Source organism: Acartia tonsa, chromosome 10 (genome assembly GCF_053477335.1).
Source record: "Acartia tonsa isolate MP-2025a chromosome 10, ASM5347733v1, whole genome shotgun sequence".
NCBI lineage: Eukaryota > Metazoa > Arthropoda > Copepoda > Calanoida > Acartiidae > Acartia > Acartia tonsa.
The window spans coordinates 27,809,708-27,826,980 of NC_137269.1; the positions used below are offsets into that span (position 1 = coordinate 27,809,708).

Below are 17,273 nucleotides of genomic sequence, written 5' to 3' on the forward strand. Positions count from 1 at the left end.
TTTTAAACTATCTAATAGATGTTAATACAGTACCTAATTTATAAAGCTGTTTTTCAATAGGATAAACATCTCAGTTTTCTCTCCTTTATTCAAGCAACGTCTTATTTCGTACTAAAAGTTATTTAGGAATTAAAGTCATTATCTATCTAATTTAATCTCTTAAGAAATATCAGATTGTGGTCAAGTACAAAAGTTTAGCAATCTTTTCTTAGCACAGCAACTTAAATAACTTGATGGGATATGTTCAACTGTTTGTCATTTTAATGTTTAATCGCGCGTGTAGGCGCTAAATTGCAATTCTTGCACAATCTAGAATTATCATGTATTATTTAAGATTTTTTTTTTGACTGATATAAAAACATTGAAAGCTTGTTATTCATTAACTGATGGACAAAATTGTTCTTGTAGATCAAACAAAACTTTCACAATTTTATTTTACTATTAAATAAGATAGTAAAACAATTTAGAAACCAATATGAACATTTTTAACTGACATTACTTACGATAGAAAATAAGAAATGACGATAGGTAATAATATTATATTTTTTTTTGTACAAACATTTAATGTTTATTATTAAGTAAAGCCTAAAATTCATGATGCTTACCATAGACTTACTTACATTTGAGACCTAGGTAATTTTAAAGAAATTGTGATTAAGGGTAAACAATCATTAGGTTCTTTTAAACTGGAATTATGAACTTTCTGGTTTTAATTACCTACAGAGTTGCTACGTTTTTAGGATTGCATTTTTTTATTACAAGAATCATTTTGGACTATTAAAATGACCCATAATCTAAAAATTCTTAACTTTTCAACAGATTGTTATTGAAAAGGTGATATTTGAATGTGAAACCTGTGAATTTAAAGCAACAACCAAAGCATCTCTGAAGGTAAAATAAAGTTTTTTAATTGTGCAAAAATTCTATTACCTTTTGCTAATATCTTTGCTCTTATTTATTAAGACATGATCAGGTTAGAAGATTGCCCATTAAAATTGATATAAATTACATAAAACCATGGAGGGAGGGGACGAACTGTAGACTTAATTTTGTTTGATTTCATTGAAGAAAAAATTTATTTATCATTCATTGGCCATCCCTAATAATTTAATTATTTAGGTGCATGTAAATTTTGAGCATCTTGGAATCAAATACTCATGTGAAGAATGCGGCCATGAAAGTCGAAGACCTGCTGATTTGAGAACACACTATCAATCTGTTCATGCTAATATCAGGTACAATTGATAGGGTGGTTTTGTTATTATTCTATGTAGAGTAGGTAGAGAAATATTATTGTTAGCCCAATTTTTGTACGAAACATTTTCTACCATTTAGTTTTCAAAATAGAAAAATAAGAAATATAAGAGCTTTAACCCTATCAATTCATCTTGTACTTTTTATTAGATTTTTAACTTCAGGTCTAAAAATCTATTTTTTTCGTTATCAAAAAATTATTGGTGTACCAAAACTCAGTAAATACATTTTATGAAATGGAACTTTGTAATTTCCCTTAGTCGTTATTCAGACTATGAAAATTTACATTCCTTAAGAACATGTTTTATGATAGGTAGGTATTTATCCTTAATTTTTTTTAGGTTTAAATGCCCAGAATGTGATTACGAGGGTAAGAGTAAGACCCACCTGCGAGCTCATGTTCAGTGGGCCCACAAGAATATGGGGCACAAATGCAAACTTTGTCCTTTTACTGCTATGTATCAGGCAGGGGGATGGTCATACAATAAATAAAACTAGCAGCTACGCCCCTAGAGGCCTCTAGGGGCACTTGAGGAGGGGAGAGTCGAATTTGATAACACAATTTCTTATTTTAGATTTTAAAAGAAAAAGTAAAAAAATAAATTTTTTGGGGGGCGGAAAAAAAAAATTTGGGGGGGGTGTCCCTCCCCCAATTTTCTATTTTTTTGGGGGGGGGGGGGTTGGGGGTGTCCCACCCCCCAAGAACCTATGAGTTATAAACCTTCCTGGGACCTATGAGAAGCTACCCTATTAAGGAGAACCCGATCGGTTCAGCGGTTAGCAAGATCCTTTGGTACAAACAAACACACAGACACACTTACTGTTACTTTAGTATAAGGATAGAATTGTTTGTCTGTTAAAATCTCGCTAACCACTTAAACGGTTGAGTTTTCTTTTTCAAGTAAGCTTAAAATAGTTTCTGGAATGGTTTTAGGTTAGGTATTCAATTGCAAGTTGCAACTTAAAGTTTTAGGGTAGTTAAAAACAAATTTTTTACGAATCCCTAGCTCCATTTCTAATACAGAGCTCCAAGATGCTAGGGAATCAACAATAAGTAGGTTATTGATATTGTTATCAAAAATTAAAATATTTTCTATGGATTTTCTTTGGTTTTGCATATCTTTTTGGTTCACTAATATTACCCCACAAGAATATTATTTGGTTCTTGCGCTCCAGTGGCACTTTGTTTTTTAAGAAAATTAACATTGGATACATCTACATATTATATGTATAGTGCCTTCGTTGAGAATGTTAAATAGTGCAGCCGCTAATCTAGAATTAGAATTTGGTTATTTATTTGGTTCTCAGTGTAAGCTAGGCTTAATAGACATCATACAAACCTATTCAATGTATGACCGTCCCTGTGTAGTCAATAGTACGTGACCACATGGATTCTGTGCACAACAACGCCATCTACCAGTGTGAGGAGTGTGATCACACCACCAGCACCATCAGTCTTCTTAACTTACACTATAGGTCAGTTTCTTTTTCATTAAGTGGCCGGTGGCTGCAATTTTTTTTATATACTATTAGTACAGTTTAATATAGATTAAATCATAAACCACTGCCGAAAGCTTAATTTACCTTACATAACATCATATAGAAATATTTTATTAAGACCTTATCCTTTTATTTCCTAAAAGGGAGAGGGCGGATGTGACACTTTTAGAAACCAAAACTGAAAGTCTAAGGAACTTAACTAAAAAATCAACCTGACAACTTGGAATCATCTGAGACCAGTTTTTTTTTTCATAAAATTTCCCTTATTTTTTCACTTAACACTTTTTTTTTAATATTCAAACATTTTTATTTTTAACATGTTCAAAATAATGTGCAAATATAAGGTAATTTTTTTGATGAAAAAATAGTTTGTCACAATTGTTAAAAATTATTCCTCATTATACCTACCTCTTTAAAGCAACTGCCATACCAAATTTCAGAGCTCTAACTCGTTTTTCTATTTGAGTTCCTATTGACTTTTAGTTTTGGTTTCAAAAAGTGTCGCACCTGTTCCTGCCCCCTTCCTTTATATAATATGAGATTAAATAATATTATTGTTTTACATATTACAGGCACAAACATAAAAATAAAGAAGAATTACAGTGTAGCCAGTGTTCCTACAGAACAACCAGTGACAGATATTTCAAAATTCATCTAAAAACTCATGATGAGGCAAAAACAGTTAATATTCTAGTATGATAGGCACAACTAACTTAAAACTGACATACCTCCAAAAAGGGCGTGTCTATTAAATACCTAGAGTCTAGAAAACCATCTAATAAACACGTTGTTTTGTACAACTATATTTTGTGTTTAATCCAGCTGATCTTGGTACCTTTTTTGAAATCTTAATGATTTTTTACCTTTCTAGGATGTTTCTAAATATACAATAACCATTTTCTACAGGATAACATAACACCTTTATAACTACGGATGTGTAAATCAGGTATCAAAAAGGATAAGACAATGGCCGATGAATTGATGTACATTACATACCCAATGGCCATACACAAAATTACTCCTTCTGATGATTACAATTATTGGTTAAAACGTTTGTACACCTAACTTAATTGACCAACCGATTAGAATTCAATGAAAGTCCCCAAAATAGATAAACCAACGAATATCATATAAAAACGTTATTATAAAACTTTGGGGACTATTGTTATACACATCTCATTGTCCTCTACGGCCTACCTCCCTTGAATCTAATGGAAATTTGTCCTTCTAAACGCCTTCAATTTTACTGTATTTTTCCCCACGTGTATGCACTACTAGTTGTTAACTGTATTTTGGTTTTTATAGAATTGTAAGTTGAGTTGTGAATATTGTGATTACACAACAAGCTCAAGTGCCTATCTTAAAGAACATGTCAATGCTAAGCATTTAGGTATATTTATTTTTATTTATGATGTAAACATAGTTAGCGGTAGTGGTCAAAGGCAATAATGCAGTGAAAATTAAACTAACATAATAATATTAATAATATTTAGGTATAAAGTATTACTGTGATAAATGTGACCATGCTAGTAACAGATTAACTGTATTTAAACTAACATAATAATATTAAGGTATAAAGTATTACTGTGAAAATTTGACCATGCTAGTAACAGATTAACTGTATTTAAACTAAACATAATAATATTAATAATATTTAGGTATAAAGTATTACTGTGATAAATGTGACCATGCTAGTAACAGATTAGCAGACCTGAAACTCCACATCTACTCTGTCCATGAAAAACAGGAAATTGTGAATATTATCCAAACAAAATTAAACTCAAAGGGATAGTTGCATGAATTGCATTTCAAAAAAAAATATTTCAAGCATATAATTTATATAAATTTCTCCTATCCTATTTAGTGACTACCTATGGAACTACGAAATGCTTAGTAATAGAGAAAAACACTGGAAAACACAGAAACTAGAAATAGTGTAAAGATTTTATCATTCAGTTTGTATTTGTAAAGACTTATCCTGGTCTGTTGCGTTTAGATTAAGAAATGTCTTTAATTCATAGTGGATAATATTCTCAATATTAATTAGGATCGCCCTGATATATTGTGTCAATTCTGTGATTACAAAACTAAAACACCAAAAAACCTCAAGTGAGTACCTATGTTTTTGTCTTTTAAGGTCAAAAGATCTCCCACACTGCTTAACTGATTCACAAAGACAAAAATATGCTTTTATGCTAAAGCATTTGATAAGTTAGAGTCAAAACTTATTTTACATTTTAATATTTTTTTTTCATCGAGAAAGAACATATTTTTTTCATTTAACTATATTTTAAAGAAACTTAACTTACACACAAAAAATGATATACATAAATTCTGAAAGGTGCTTAGAATCACTTGCTCTCATTTTTGCATAGTTCCCTTTGAATAAAGGCATAATTTTTAGAACCCATATATCTGTGTGCATCATAAAGAAAGACATTATAAATGCATTATTTTTAGAACCCATATATCTGTGCATCATAAAGAAAGAAATTATAAATGCATAATTTTTAGAACCCATATATCTGTGCATCATAAAGAGATAAATTATAATTGTATTATTTTTAGAACCCATATATCTGTGCATCATAAAAAGATAAATTATAATTGTATTATTTTTAGAACCCGGTCCCATATATCTGTGCATCATAAAGAGATAAATTATAATTGTATTATTTTTAGAACCCATATATCTGTGCATCATAAAAAGATAAATTATAATTGTATTATTTTTAGAACCCATATATCTATGCATCATAAAGAGATAAATTATAATTGTATTATTTTTGGAACCCATATATCTGTGCATCATAAAAAGATAAATTATAATTGTATTATTTTTAGAACCCATATATCTGTGCATCATAAAAAGATAAATTATAATTGTATTATTTTTAGAACCCATATATCTGTGCATCATAAAGAGATAAATTATAATTGTATTATTTTTAGAACCCATATATCTGTGCATCATAAAAAGATAAATTATAATTGTATTATTTTTAGAACCCATATATCTGTGCATCATAAAGGGATAAATTATAATTGTATTATTTCTAGAACCCATATATCTGTGCATCATAAAGAGATAAATTATAATTGTATTATTTTTAGAACCCATATATCTGTGCATCATAAAGAGATAAATTATAATTGTATTATTTTTAGAACCCATATATCTGTGCATCATAAAAAGATAAATTATATTTGTATTATTTTTAGAACCCATATATCTGTGCATCATAAAAAGATAAATTATAATTGTATTATTTTTAGAACCCATATATCTGTGCATCATAAAAAGATAAATTATAATTGTATTATTTTTAGAACCCATATATCTGTGCATCATAAAAAGATAAATTATAATTGTATTATTTTTAGAACCCATGTATCTGTGCATCATAAAGAGAGAAATTACAAATGTGAAGTCTGCGGAGAAACTTTCATCAACATGTGTTATATGAAGAAACATGTCAAGGTGATTTGGGTCTTTATTTTACTTTTATTAAAACTTAGATAATAGGGCCAAGATAGCCTAAAATCATTCAAGACATTTATATTGCTTCCTTGAACAGTCATCCGGACTAGCAGTTTCCGATATCTTTAGCTTCAGACCAAAAAAGAACCATACTGCGTTGTATTATAGGATTACACTGTCAAATAAGAGTTCTTGTGTTTTGTACAGAAACCATAGAAGTAGGACAATGGTTTTTATGGATGAATTTTTAAAAATTTTAAACAAATCTAGGTAGTTACCAAAACAGGGGTGCATATTCTGCAAAATTGACCTTGCTAAAGGGGGGGAGGGGGGATAAAAATTTTTAAAAATGTGGTTGGGGGGAAAAAATGTAAAAATTAAGATAACTGAAAATATTATTTTTCATTTTCCCGCCTCCTTGGTGTAAAAAAAAACTAAAAAATATGTGGGAGGGGAGAGGAAATGAATAAAACATCGAGTTCTTTTAACATTTTCTATTTCTCATGCCTTTTTTGTGGAATAATCCATTGCATTGGGGGGGGGGGGGGGTAAAAAAAATTGTAGCAGGAGAAAAAAATGAATCTTGTGCAGAATTTACACCCCTGTACCAAAATTAAATGTGGTTCTTGAAAATATTAATGTTTTCACTGCAGCCTGTATTTGCTGTGCCTTTCATGAACATTAACGTTCTTTTGTGTTGCTTTTATATTTAACATATTTTTTTATATTAATTTTAGTTAAAGCACGAGAATTTTCGTTATTACTGTGATATTTGCGAGTTTGCAGGCAAAAGTTTAGCACATCTCAGGGATCATAAACAGGTAAGCATTGTTCTCTGTTGTGCGGTGCATAGATTCAATCAAAATAATAACAGAATGTCGTAGGGATGGCAATCCGTCAAATTTTTGGACCGGATTCAAATTCGGATTTTTACAAGATTTCGTCCAAACAAATGGCGGATTCTAGCAATATTTTAAAAGGCTTTTTTAAAAAGTTAAAAAAATTAAGTGCTTCATATCATATGTCCTAAAAGTTAATGTTCTAGGTGTTCTCTATAATTCACTTCCGAAAATCGAACCAGATTTTAAAAGATATTATATATAATGATGATAATAACAAGTATTAAACAACTCAAGACGCTAATTTTAGCCTACCAATTAAGAATTCGAATCCGCAATTAAAAAACGGATTCCGGATTCGGATTCCAAAATTGGCCAAAAATTGGGCTGATTCCGGATATTGGATTCGGATTGCCAACCCTAGTTTGTCGGTCTGTCTGTAGCTTAAGATCTCTTTCACCATTTAACTGGACCAACATGGTTTTCCTATATAATAAAGCATCTTGTAGGTCAAGGGAAGGTTTTTGACTATTTAGGGGAAGGCACTTCTTAGGCAGCTAGTTTGGTTTGTAATTTACAATAGAAGGCTACTGAAATTAAATTAAAATTAGGATCTATTTTTACTATCTAAACTGAAAAGTTGAGGGTTGACTTATCCCCATACCCGAAGTGCGCCTAAAGGACTAAATAAATAAATATTTTTGTGCAGGTTTTGCATGAGAAGCGTCCAGTATACTGTACAGAATGTGATTACTCAGTAAAGTGGCCGAGTGCTCTACGAGTTCATATGAAGAAGAAACATTCAACCGAGGCTAAAAAAGAATTTCTTTGTGAACTCTGCGAATATAAGGTAGATTTGGATTTATTGATTTTATTCATATATTTGGATAATGCTTACGTGTATTGATATATGTTTTTTGTATGAAATGTATCAAAAAACTCCTTGAATTAAATACCCATAAAAATCTGATTATATAATTTAATAAATTAAATACCTACTGTTCTAATTAAATGTTGTAGATTATCTAAGCTACTAAAGAATCAGACTTTTTAATGTGTCGAAATAAGTTCCAAACTTTAAGTAGACATTCAGTTTTTTTTAATACAATTTTCGGCTCATAAATTGATGTAAATTATTCATGATAACAAATTACGCTAGTTTTGATAACATCAAAATAATCAGACAATTTTTAATCCAATATAGTTATCTAATATGATGTAATATAACGTTATTCTGTTAGAAAAATATTTATCATTTTCCACTTAAAGGGAGAGGACATTGGACTGTTTATTACACTAGTCCAAAAAGTTTTAATAAGGTTTTCTTATTCGTTGGCTGAACAACTTTGGGGACTTTGAATTTGATAGGTTTGTTCATTAGTTTGAGTGTGCAAACATTTCAACCACAAATTGTAATCTACATAAAGGGTAATTTTGTATATCAATATCATCATTGGGGATGTATACCAATTTATAGTCCACTAGAGGATTCTAGCGGCTACGCCTCGAGAAGCCTCTAGGGGCAATATAGGTGTGGGAGATGAAAGTCGATTTTTTTTTTTGGGGGGGGGGGATCAATTATTATCTTGCGGTGGAGATACCCTCCCTAAAAATAGCTAGAAACCTCCTCTGGACCTATGTGAAGCTTTACCGTAAAGGAAAACCATATCGGTTCAGCGGTTAGCGAGATCCTTCGCTACAGACAAAAATAACTTTCTACTTTATATATAATATATATCTAGCGGCTTCGCCCCTAGCCTCTAATCAAACCAATTTTTCGTATTTTAGATTTAAAAGAAAAATTAAAAAAAAAAAATTCTTTTTTTGGGGGGGGGGTTAGTCGACTCCAATATTTTAATTTTAGTTTTAGAAAGAATTTTTTTTGGGGGTGGGGGGGATGTATTTTTTATTTTTGGGGGGGGGGTTGGGAGTGTCCCACCCCCCAAGAAAATAGTTATAAACCTTCCCGGGACTTAAAGAAGCTACCCTGTAAAGGAAATCACGATCGGTTTAACGGTTAGCGAGATCCTTCGCTACAAACTAACAGACAGACATCGTTCTACTATGTATTACAGATAGAATTGTCTTATCCCATTAAATCCCTGAATTAAAGTAGTATTTAAAATGTTTAGGCGAGTGATAAACATTCCTTGATACGTCACAGAGAATACAAGCATGAAGGTGTCACTCATGACTGCACAATATGTGGACTCAAATATTCAAGGTTCATTTTTTAACTTTGCAGTTTTAAGGTTCGTATCTTTGCAAAAGGACAACAAATTTAAAAACGATTTAATAAAATTAAGTTTAAAGTAGAGTATCCGGCCCAGCCTTGGTTTATAGTTTAAACGTATTTGCAACTAGCGGCTTCGCCCCTAGCCTCTAGCCTTTTTTTTTGGGGGGGGGGGGTTAGGGGTGTCCCACCCCCCAAGAAAATAGTTATAAACTTTCTCGGGACCTATGAGAAGCTACCCTGTAAAGGAGAACCCAGTCGGTTCAGCGGTTAGCGAGATCCTTCGCTACAAACAAACAGACTGACAAACAAACAGACAGACAAACAAACAAACAGACAGACAGACAGACAGATAGACAGACAAACAGACAAACAAACAAACAAACAGACAGACAGACAGACAGACAAACAGACAGACAAACAAACAGACAAACAAACAGACAGACAGACAGACAGACAGACAGACAAACTAAACAACCATCGTTCTAATTTGTATTATAAATATACAAAACTTTTTCTAATTATGTAAATTTTATTGCATTATTTGGAGTGGTCCGGCCAAGCATTTTTATTTTTTATTAACTAAGAAATTGTACTAAAACAAAGCTTCACTTTAAATAGCATTTATTAATTTTATGTAAGGGAGACGATTCTACAATATTGTGATGTTTAAAAAAGGGAATCGTAGATTTTGAAAAAGGGGGGGGGGCGAAAGTGACACTTTTTGAAACCAAAACTAAAAGTCAAAGGAACTCAACTAAAAAAAGAGTTACAGGTCTGACATTTTGCATGGCAGTTGCTTTATAGGGGTACACTATGGAACTGTGAAAAAACGGCGGCGCAACCGCCGAAAACCGCCGAGAAAAGGCAAAAAAAAATTCGGCGGGAAACGGCGGTTTTCGGCGGTTGCGCCGCCGTTTCTTCACAGTTCCATATTGTACCCCTATAAAGCAACTGCCATGCAAAATCTCAGACCTGTAACTCTTTTTTTTGTTGAGTTCCTTTGTTGACTTTTAGTTTTGGTTACAAAAAGTGTCACTTTCGCCCCCCCCCCCCCTTTAAAAAGTTGTGAGTAAGTCAGTTAAATGCGCTTATTAGGTCAAACGGTTTTTAAATATGCGTTTGGTCAACATTAAGAACGGTTAGACTTAATGAGCGCATTTGACTGGAAGCTTACTCACAACTTGACGCAATTTTTCAAAAAAAATTTATGTTTTAGATCATCAATATTAAAGAAGCACATGAGAAAGAAACATCTTATTGGTGGAGCTAATGAGGATAATAACTCTATAGAAGACAATAAACTACCTCTTATAACCTAAATGATTAAAGTTAAACCTATGCAATTTTACAGCGATTCAAACTTTTTAAAACTTGTTTATCATCAATTCTATGGATTTAAAGGTGTCTTAATAATTCTATAAATGAAGAGACTTGAAAAGAAAAGGCATAAGTTTTATTTGATATGATTTTATTAACAAGATTTTTCCTCATTATAACCTCAAGCCTGAAAGTACAAAAATGTTCATATTGAACAAAAAGGAATTTATTATTATATTTTTGTAATGAAATTTTTGTATTTGATCATAAAGATTAGGTACCAATGATTGAATACTGATACTAGTCTAGTGAGAAGACAAGCAGATTTAGGTACCTGGTACATAGCTTTGTTTAATTTTCAGATATTATAATGCTTGTACTTATTTAAAAATGTTGAATACTGTGAATTCAAGCACTAATACTACAACCACCAGTATTAATGATATCATTAATACACTGAACAATGTCAAATCTGATTTAGAGCGGCTAGGCAATGAGCTGGCAGCTTCTGGTGGTCACAAGAACCTTGCTGGAACAAAACAGGATAAACTTAATCACGTATGTCAAATAAGAAAAGTTGTTAACTTGTATAAAACTTTAGATGAAGCTATAAATAATCTTAAGATATTTGTTAACAATGACAAAGACAGTGGAAACTTTCTAAAAAGAATAAAAAGAGAAAAATCAATTGAAACTCATGAAAATATTAACAACTTAAAATCAGAAGCTAATGAACTTCTTTATAGTGAAGACACTTCAGAAAATGATATTTGTTACGAAATAAAAGATGAACATAAAACTGAAATTAATGCTGAAAATTTTGAAGACAATTTAAATCAAGGTGTTTTAGCTTATCTAATATAAAATGTGTAACTGAGAATTTATTTCGGATTTTTACTTTTGTAAATATAAGTTGCTCTAAAAAACACGAGGTATCCAGGGAAAATGTAATATCTGATTTATGATCATACTATTCAATTATTTTCATAAACATTCTGTTTAAATGTTGGTTGGCCTTTCTGAGCTATTTATGGAAATAAGTGTCCTCGTTTTTTCTTTAATTTTTCAAGATTAAATAAGCAAAACTCTTTTTAGAATTAGTGAAAATCGAGGTTGATATTCTTCCCTCCAAAATAAATAAAAATTCATCCAAATTGAAAGTAAAAAAACGTTCCAAAAAACTTGACATTCACGTGATAACTAAAGAAATAGAACATGAAAATATTGATGTTATAAATTTTAAATGCCATGAATGTAATTTTACTGGCGAATGTCTCAGTGATTTAACAATTCATTTGGGTAAAATTCATCCAAAAATAGTTTATTTTTGTGGTAAATGTGATTATATGGGGGCAACGAGTTTGAATGTCAAGGACCACTATAGGTCTATGCACCGTGGTGTTTTGTATCCTTGTCAGAAATGTGATTATTCCAGTAAAAGACCAGGTAGGATTTTTAGAATTGTAGCTACTCTTGACTTAAATATTGTACGTATGTTCGCACGTCACTCAATTTACTTAATGAATCATATGTACAAGGGGTAGAAATACACAGGGTGCACCTTATATAAATTATACGCAGCACGTGTTTCATTTTGTATAGCACTACATCGTGCAGGACGATTTTCGTAACAGTCCGTTACAATTTAAAAGGAACTCCATGATAAAGTCTTTAAATAGAAGTATGTCCATATAAAACATCTTGTTTACAAGCAATTTTGGGATAGATCAATATGCAATTTTTTTCCAAACAATATTGTAAAATATCAAATAAGTTTCTACTCCTTATTTGTTAATGTTCATTTGTCTGTCTTGTCTGATGTGTTTGTTTACTTTCTCTATTATGGATGTTGTCATTCGTTTCTTTGTTATCATAACCAATAAATAGTTACCTAATACAAAATCATACTGCCGTTAATTTTCAGTGTGCAACTACCTAGCCTCCTCATTTTTCCATACGTCAAGTTTAAAGATTTTTAAAAAGTCTAGGTACACAATTTTGTTTGACGTCTAAATATATACCAGTATTTTTTTGTAGAAAAATCTGTTAATTTTATATATAGGTGATCTGAAGAATCACTTAGAAAATGTACATGCAGGCCCTGATCATACCTACAAATGCAAGCACTGTGATTTTTCATGTAGAACTAAGAAATACATGAGAACTCATGAAAGGTCAGTTTGTCTACCTTGCCAAAATATCTCTCTAACCGCTGGAAAGATAAGGCTTCTCTTTAGAGTGAAGCTCTTATGGAAGTTTTAATGTATTTTTTGGAGGTTACTTACACCCTACCAAAAGAAAACGCCTCAAGAAAGCAAAGAAATGACTATTATTTAGATAAAATATGTTCTTCTCACTTTAAGCCATATTCCCCCCACTTTTCAGTGCTTACTTCTTAAAAATTTCGCAGATATTATTTCAACATTTTTTCTTTTAAAGTTCCTACTCTTGTATTTTGTTCAGGTTTGTTCATGAGAATCTAGGCCACAATTGTGATTTATGCAGTTACTCTGCTAAGTTTCCTAAACATCTGAAGGATCACATGGATGCTGTCCATTCCAATTCAATATATCAGGAATGTATTTTAAAACTATGTCAATAGGAATAATTCACATAGCATTTAAAGAGTTAAAAGTTAATTTATGAAGATTTAAAAAAAAACTTTTTTTCACGTCCGTCCTTTATGGTGATAATATACCTAATTCTTCTTAATAAGAGATTAAATAACTTGATAAATATTTATTTTACACTAAACGCCCGACGTGGTGCTATTATGTTATTCAATATTAAAGTAAAATAATAGAGGGTACACAAGCTATAATATCTAACTCGATCCATTGCATTCGGTGAAAACCCTTTGTCGACTTTTATTGGGTCTTTGAAAATCATCAAATAGCGTCGGAAATATAAACACAGCCAAGTTTCTACAAAAGAAAAACTATTTTCTAGGGTTGGGCCGGATACCGGATATCAAAACTATCCGGTTACATTATATCCGGCTGATTTTTAACGCCGGATATCCGGTAAATTGCCGGATATCGAGCGTTGGCCAGAACTCCGATCGGAACCGGATATCCGGCATTAGAAATCAGCCGGATATCCGGTATCCGGCCAAAAAAGTATCCGGCCCAACCCTATTTTCTAGTAGACGAAAAAGGTTCCACCAGTTGGGCCAGGTAGTTGTCTAGGTTATACAATATACATCTATACTTACCTATACATTTATTATCTAAATTATACCAACCAAATATAACATTTAAAAACATAATATTAACCTCACCAGTGCGAAGAATGCGAGTACACATGTGGTTCAATCAAAATATTAACTCATCATTACACCATGAAGCACAAAAATAAAGAAGAGTTGCTGTGCTCCAAATGTCCGTATAAAACCTATGCGGATCGATATCTTAAAAGCCATATGAAGGTTCATTTAGAGGTATTTGTTAAATTTTGATCTAACAAGGACATTTTTGTCCATAAGTACTAGGTAGGTAAAAAACATTGAATAACTTTCCAGCGAAAAGAAACGGTGAAAGCGTAGTAACCATATAACTTGAAAATCTGTGCATTCTTACAGATATGTTACATATTTTTTATGACAAATTTTTACATGATAGTCGATATAATTGTCCAATTCCCCATAATTCTAAAAAAGGGCAGTTGTTATGGCTAACGCAAAATTTATTTTATCGTCTTTTTTTAGTACGTCCTTTATGTCAGTAATAATCAATTTTACTCAAAATTACTATTACTTTTTAGTTGTAACCTTTTTTTTATTTTTTGAGCTGTGTGACTGCGTTTCTGATATTGATTTCTGTTATATTAAGGATGAAAAACGTCTGGTGTATTGTACAGAGTGTAGCTACTCTGCTAAGAATTCTGTCACCCTACGCAAACACATTGCTAAGAAACATTCTGCAGAACCACCAAAGTTAAAGGTATTTATTTTACCTTTGCTTTAAAAAAAACTAGCGGCTTCGCCCCTAGCCTCTAGGGGCTTCGCCCTATAAAGTTATGGGAAGTCAACCCTCCTTAATAGAAATATTCAAAAAAATTATTCTTTGTTTAATTACTCTGTGGTAAAATTAAACCCAGGTTGTGCGCTTTAAGCAAAAAAATTTTCATTTGTACAAAAAAATTTCAATTCGTAAAAATTACCTACACAAAAATTAAAATTTAAAAAAATTATTTTTTTTTGGGGGGGGGGGGATTCATGGGGGCTTCGCCCCATGTTGCAGTGGGGTTCCCCCACCCCAATTACTGGTTTTTGTTTACAAAAATTTTTAAAGATTAAAAATTTTGGAAATGGGGATTTTTTTATTTTTGGGGGGGTTGGGGTGTCCCACCCCCCAAGAAATAGCTTAAAACCACCAGAGGACCAGTAGGTATATTCTCAGAAGGGTAGAGCCCAATTTGATCAGCAGTTACTGAGATTTTACAAAAAATGTAAAAAAAAATTTTGGGGGGTGGTTTTTTAATTTTTGGGGGGGTTGGGGGTGTCCCACCCCCCAAGAAAATAGCCTAAAACCACCACAGGACCAGTAGGTATATTCCCTGAGAATCCGATCGGTTCAGTGGTTACCGAGATCTTAAGGGACAGACAGACGGACAGACATCAAGCTACTTTGTATTATAGATTATAATTTTGCGCCTTTTTGAAGCAAGGCATATATGGTTTGTATATCTGTATACCATGGAAAAAGGAAATGTAATTCTGACAAACAATTCTAAGTGAAAATTTCTCCCACAACCCCCTTCCCTTTTTTCTCCCCCTTCTTACCTACTCCCCTTCAGTTACATGAAAAAAAAAACTAGTTATACGCCATCTTTACCCTAACAAAATAAAAAATTTTGCGGCAATTTCAATTGGAATTAATGGGCTGAATAGCAGCTCCTGCTGTATAGGAAAGACAGAAATCTTTTCATTTATATAAAAAAAAAACATCTATTTTCATGAAATCTTATCTTTAACTTATCTATTTTCATTTGATTTAAGTTCTGTAGAAAAATTAAATAATTTCATGGAATTCTCTTTGTGATAAAGGATTTTTACCCCAAAGTTTTTTTTGTGTGACATACTGCTTTTTATACTTTATTTAATATTTAAGAGGAAAGGAGGGTTGTATAATGTATAGGTTTAAACAATTGTCATTTTCACACTTTGCTGTTTTTTTTTAATTTTTATGTTTTAGGAGTATTTTTGTGAACTGTGTGAGTATATGGCTCATGACAAGAATACACTTAACCAGCACAGGGCTTTTAAACATGAGGTGAAAAATTAAACAATTTATTTTAATTTGTTTTCTAAGATAAGATTAAGCATATTATAAATCAGGGAGGGAGTGGATAATGACATTACACTAGTCTTCAAAGTTTCATAACAATGTTTCTTTATTCGTTGGCTTAACAACTATGGGGACTTAATGAATTTTTATTGGTTGGTTCAATTAGTTCAATGTTCAAACGTTTCAACCAACAGTTGTAATCTACAGAAGGGGTAATTTTGTTTATCATTGGGAATGTGAAACAATTTATCGGTCATTTTCTCTATAATTACACTTAATTTACCAGGTGTAATATTTTAGGGTATAATGCATGATTGTCCTGTTTGTGGATTGAAATACTCCCGAGCCTCCCTGGTATATCGTCACATGCGCAGGAAGCACCCAGGAACACCCATACCCAATAGCTCGGAAGTTGGCAGTTTACCACAGAATGCTTTAAATACAATTGAAGTGTAATTTAATACATACATTTTTCTTTCACCTACCTAAAGTGTTATTTTTTGAATTGTTGAGTTACTTATTTATGTTTTGTTATGAGTTAATCAATGGCTGTGAAAGTAAATATAACACTATTAGTACCTACCTATATATCTAAGTGGAGACTAAGAGGGATGTCATTTTAAATAACATTCCTATCTTCTGCCTTTTTAAATATACAAAGAAAACTGTTATTTTTATTTATTATTTTTTTACTATAATTTAGCTGGCCTTTTAAATGCCTACAGTACAAATTTTAACCTTTTATGCTAAAAAATTATTATTCTTTTTTCTTTTCAATCTTTGTCTTTATCACGGTGTTTAAGTATAAAGATTAGAATTGATTATGGCCTGATAAAAATATTTTTAAAAATTAAGTAAAAAGTAATTATGCCTTCGAATGCTATTTTCAGAGTTTCGGATCCGGATCTGGATCCGGATCCGGATCCGCAAGGATCCGCAAAAAAATGCGGATCCGGATCCTTAGACTCCAAAAAATGCGGAAAAAATGGAAAAATCTACCTAAATTTATATAAAATCTCAGACATTCTCTTGATGAGAGCCAATCTTTAAGGTTTAGGTTCAGACTTGAAAATTAAAAGTATTTTTGACTTCGAATTAAAGAATAAAATTTTTTTAAAAAATTTGGTGATTTTATTTTTATTGTCAAAGATCCGGATCCGGATCCAGTAGGATCCGGATCCGCACTGACCAAATTTTGAGGATCCGGATCCGCATAAAATCAATGCGGATCCGAAACCCTGGCTATTTTTATAAAATTATAATTGAATTTTAGCATTCTCTAATATTTTTGGTCTCCGTACCTTGATCTACATGATATCTGATAAAAATTTTATATTATAATTTATTTATTTTCAGAC

General features: G+C 31.7%; 3 protein-coding genes across 3 annotated transcripts in view; 2 read left to right on the forward strand and 1 right to left on the reverse strand.

Moving 5' to 3' along the window:
- Positions 1–102, reverse strand: part of LOC145329770 (transmembrane protein 53-A-like) — a 12,662-nt gene extending 12,560 nt beyond the window's left edge. The window contains exon 1 of the mRNA XM_080174154.1: positions 34–102. The gene's annotated coding sequence lies outside the window, so the exon portion shown is untranslated. The remainder of the gene's footprint in view (positions 1–33) is intronic.
- Positions 1–10,990, forward strand: part of LOC145329767 (uncharacterized) — a 14,775-nt gene extending 3,785 nt beyond the window's left edge. Inside the window, exons 9-21 of the mRNA XM_080174150.1 lie at positions 835–891; positions 1,120–1,235; positions 1,596–1,719; positions 2,624–2,730; positions 3,327–3,426; positions 4,060–4,144; positions 4,413–4,499; positions 4,800–4,863; positions 6,139–6,235; positions 6,973–7,056; positions 7,784–7,924; positions 9,207–9,298; positions 10,527–10,990. Coding sequence (XP_080030276.1) covers positions 835–891; positions 1,120–1,235; positions 1,596–1,719; positions 2,624–2,730; positions 3,327–3,426; positions 4,060–4,144; positions 4,413–4,499; positions 4,800–4,863; positions 6,139–6,235; positions 6,973–7,056; positions 7,784–7,924; positions 9,207–9,298; positions 10,527–10,629 — 1,257 coding nt within the window. The 3' untranslated portion in view covers positions 10,630–10,990. The remainder of the gene's footprint in view (positions 1–834; positions 892–1,119; positions 1,236–1,595; positions 1,720–2,623; positions 2,731–3,326; positions 3,427–4,059; positions 4,145–4,412; positions 4,500–4,799; positions 4,864–6,138; positions 6,236–6,972; positions 7,057–7,783; positions 7,925–9,206; positions 9,299–10,526) is intronic.
- LOC145329769 (uncharacterized) lies at positions 10,952–17,272 on the forward strand. The gene is made up of 8 exons (XM_080174153.1): positions 10,952–11,468; positions 11,723–12,073; positions 12,690–12,801; positions 13,091–13,197; positions 13,906–14,066; positions 14,458–14,568; positions 15,823–15,900; positions 16,216–17,272. Exons 1-8 carry the CDS (start codon positions 11,018–11,020, stop codon positions 16,369–16,371), a joined length of 1,527 nt encoding a protein of 508 aa, XP_080030279.1. The 5' UTR covers positions 10,952–11,017; the 3' UTR covers positions 16,372–17,272.
- Position 17,273: the final 1 nt, after the last annotated feature.

What these genes read in the sequence shown, in the direction of transcription:
- LOC145329769 (XM_080174153.1), top strand. Translation starts at nt 11,018, where the DNA reads ATGTTGAATACTGTGAATTCAAGCACTAATACTACAACCACCAGTATT. An exon ending in CAGAACCACCAAAGTTAAAG is followed by an intron (nt 14,569 to 15,822) that starts GTATTTATTTTA and finishes TTTATGTTTTAG; the next exon opens with GAGTATTTTTGTGAACTGTG. An exon ending in ACAGGGCTTTTAAACATGAG is followed by an intron (nt 15,901 to 16,215) that starts GTGAAAAATTAA and finishes GTAATATTTTAG; the next exon opens with GGTATAATGCATGATTGTCC.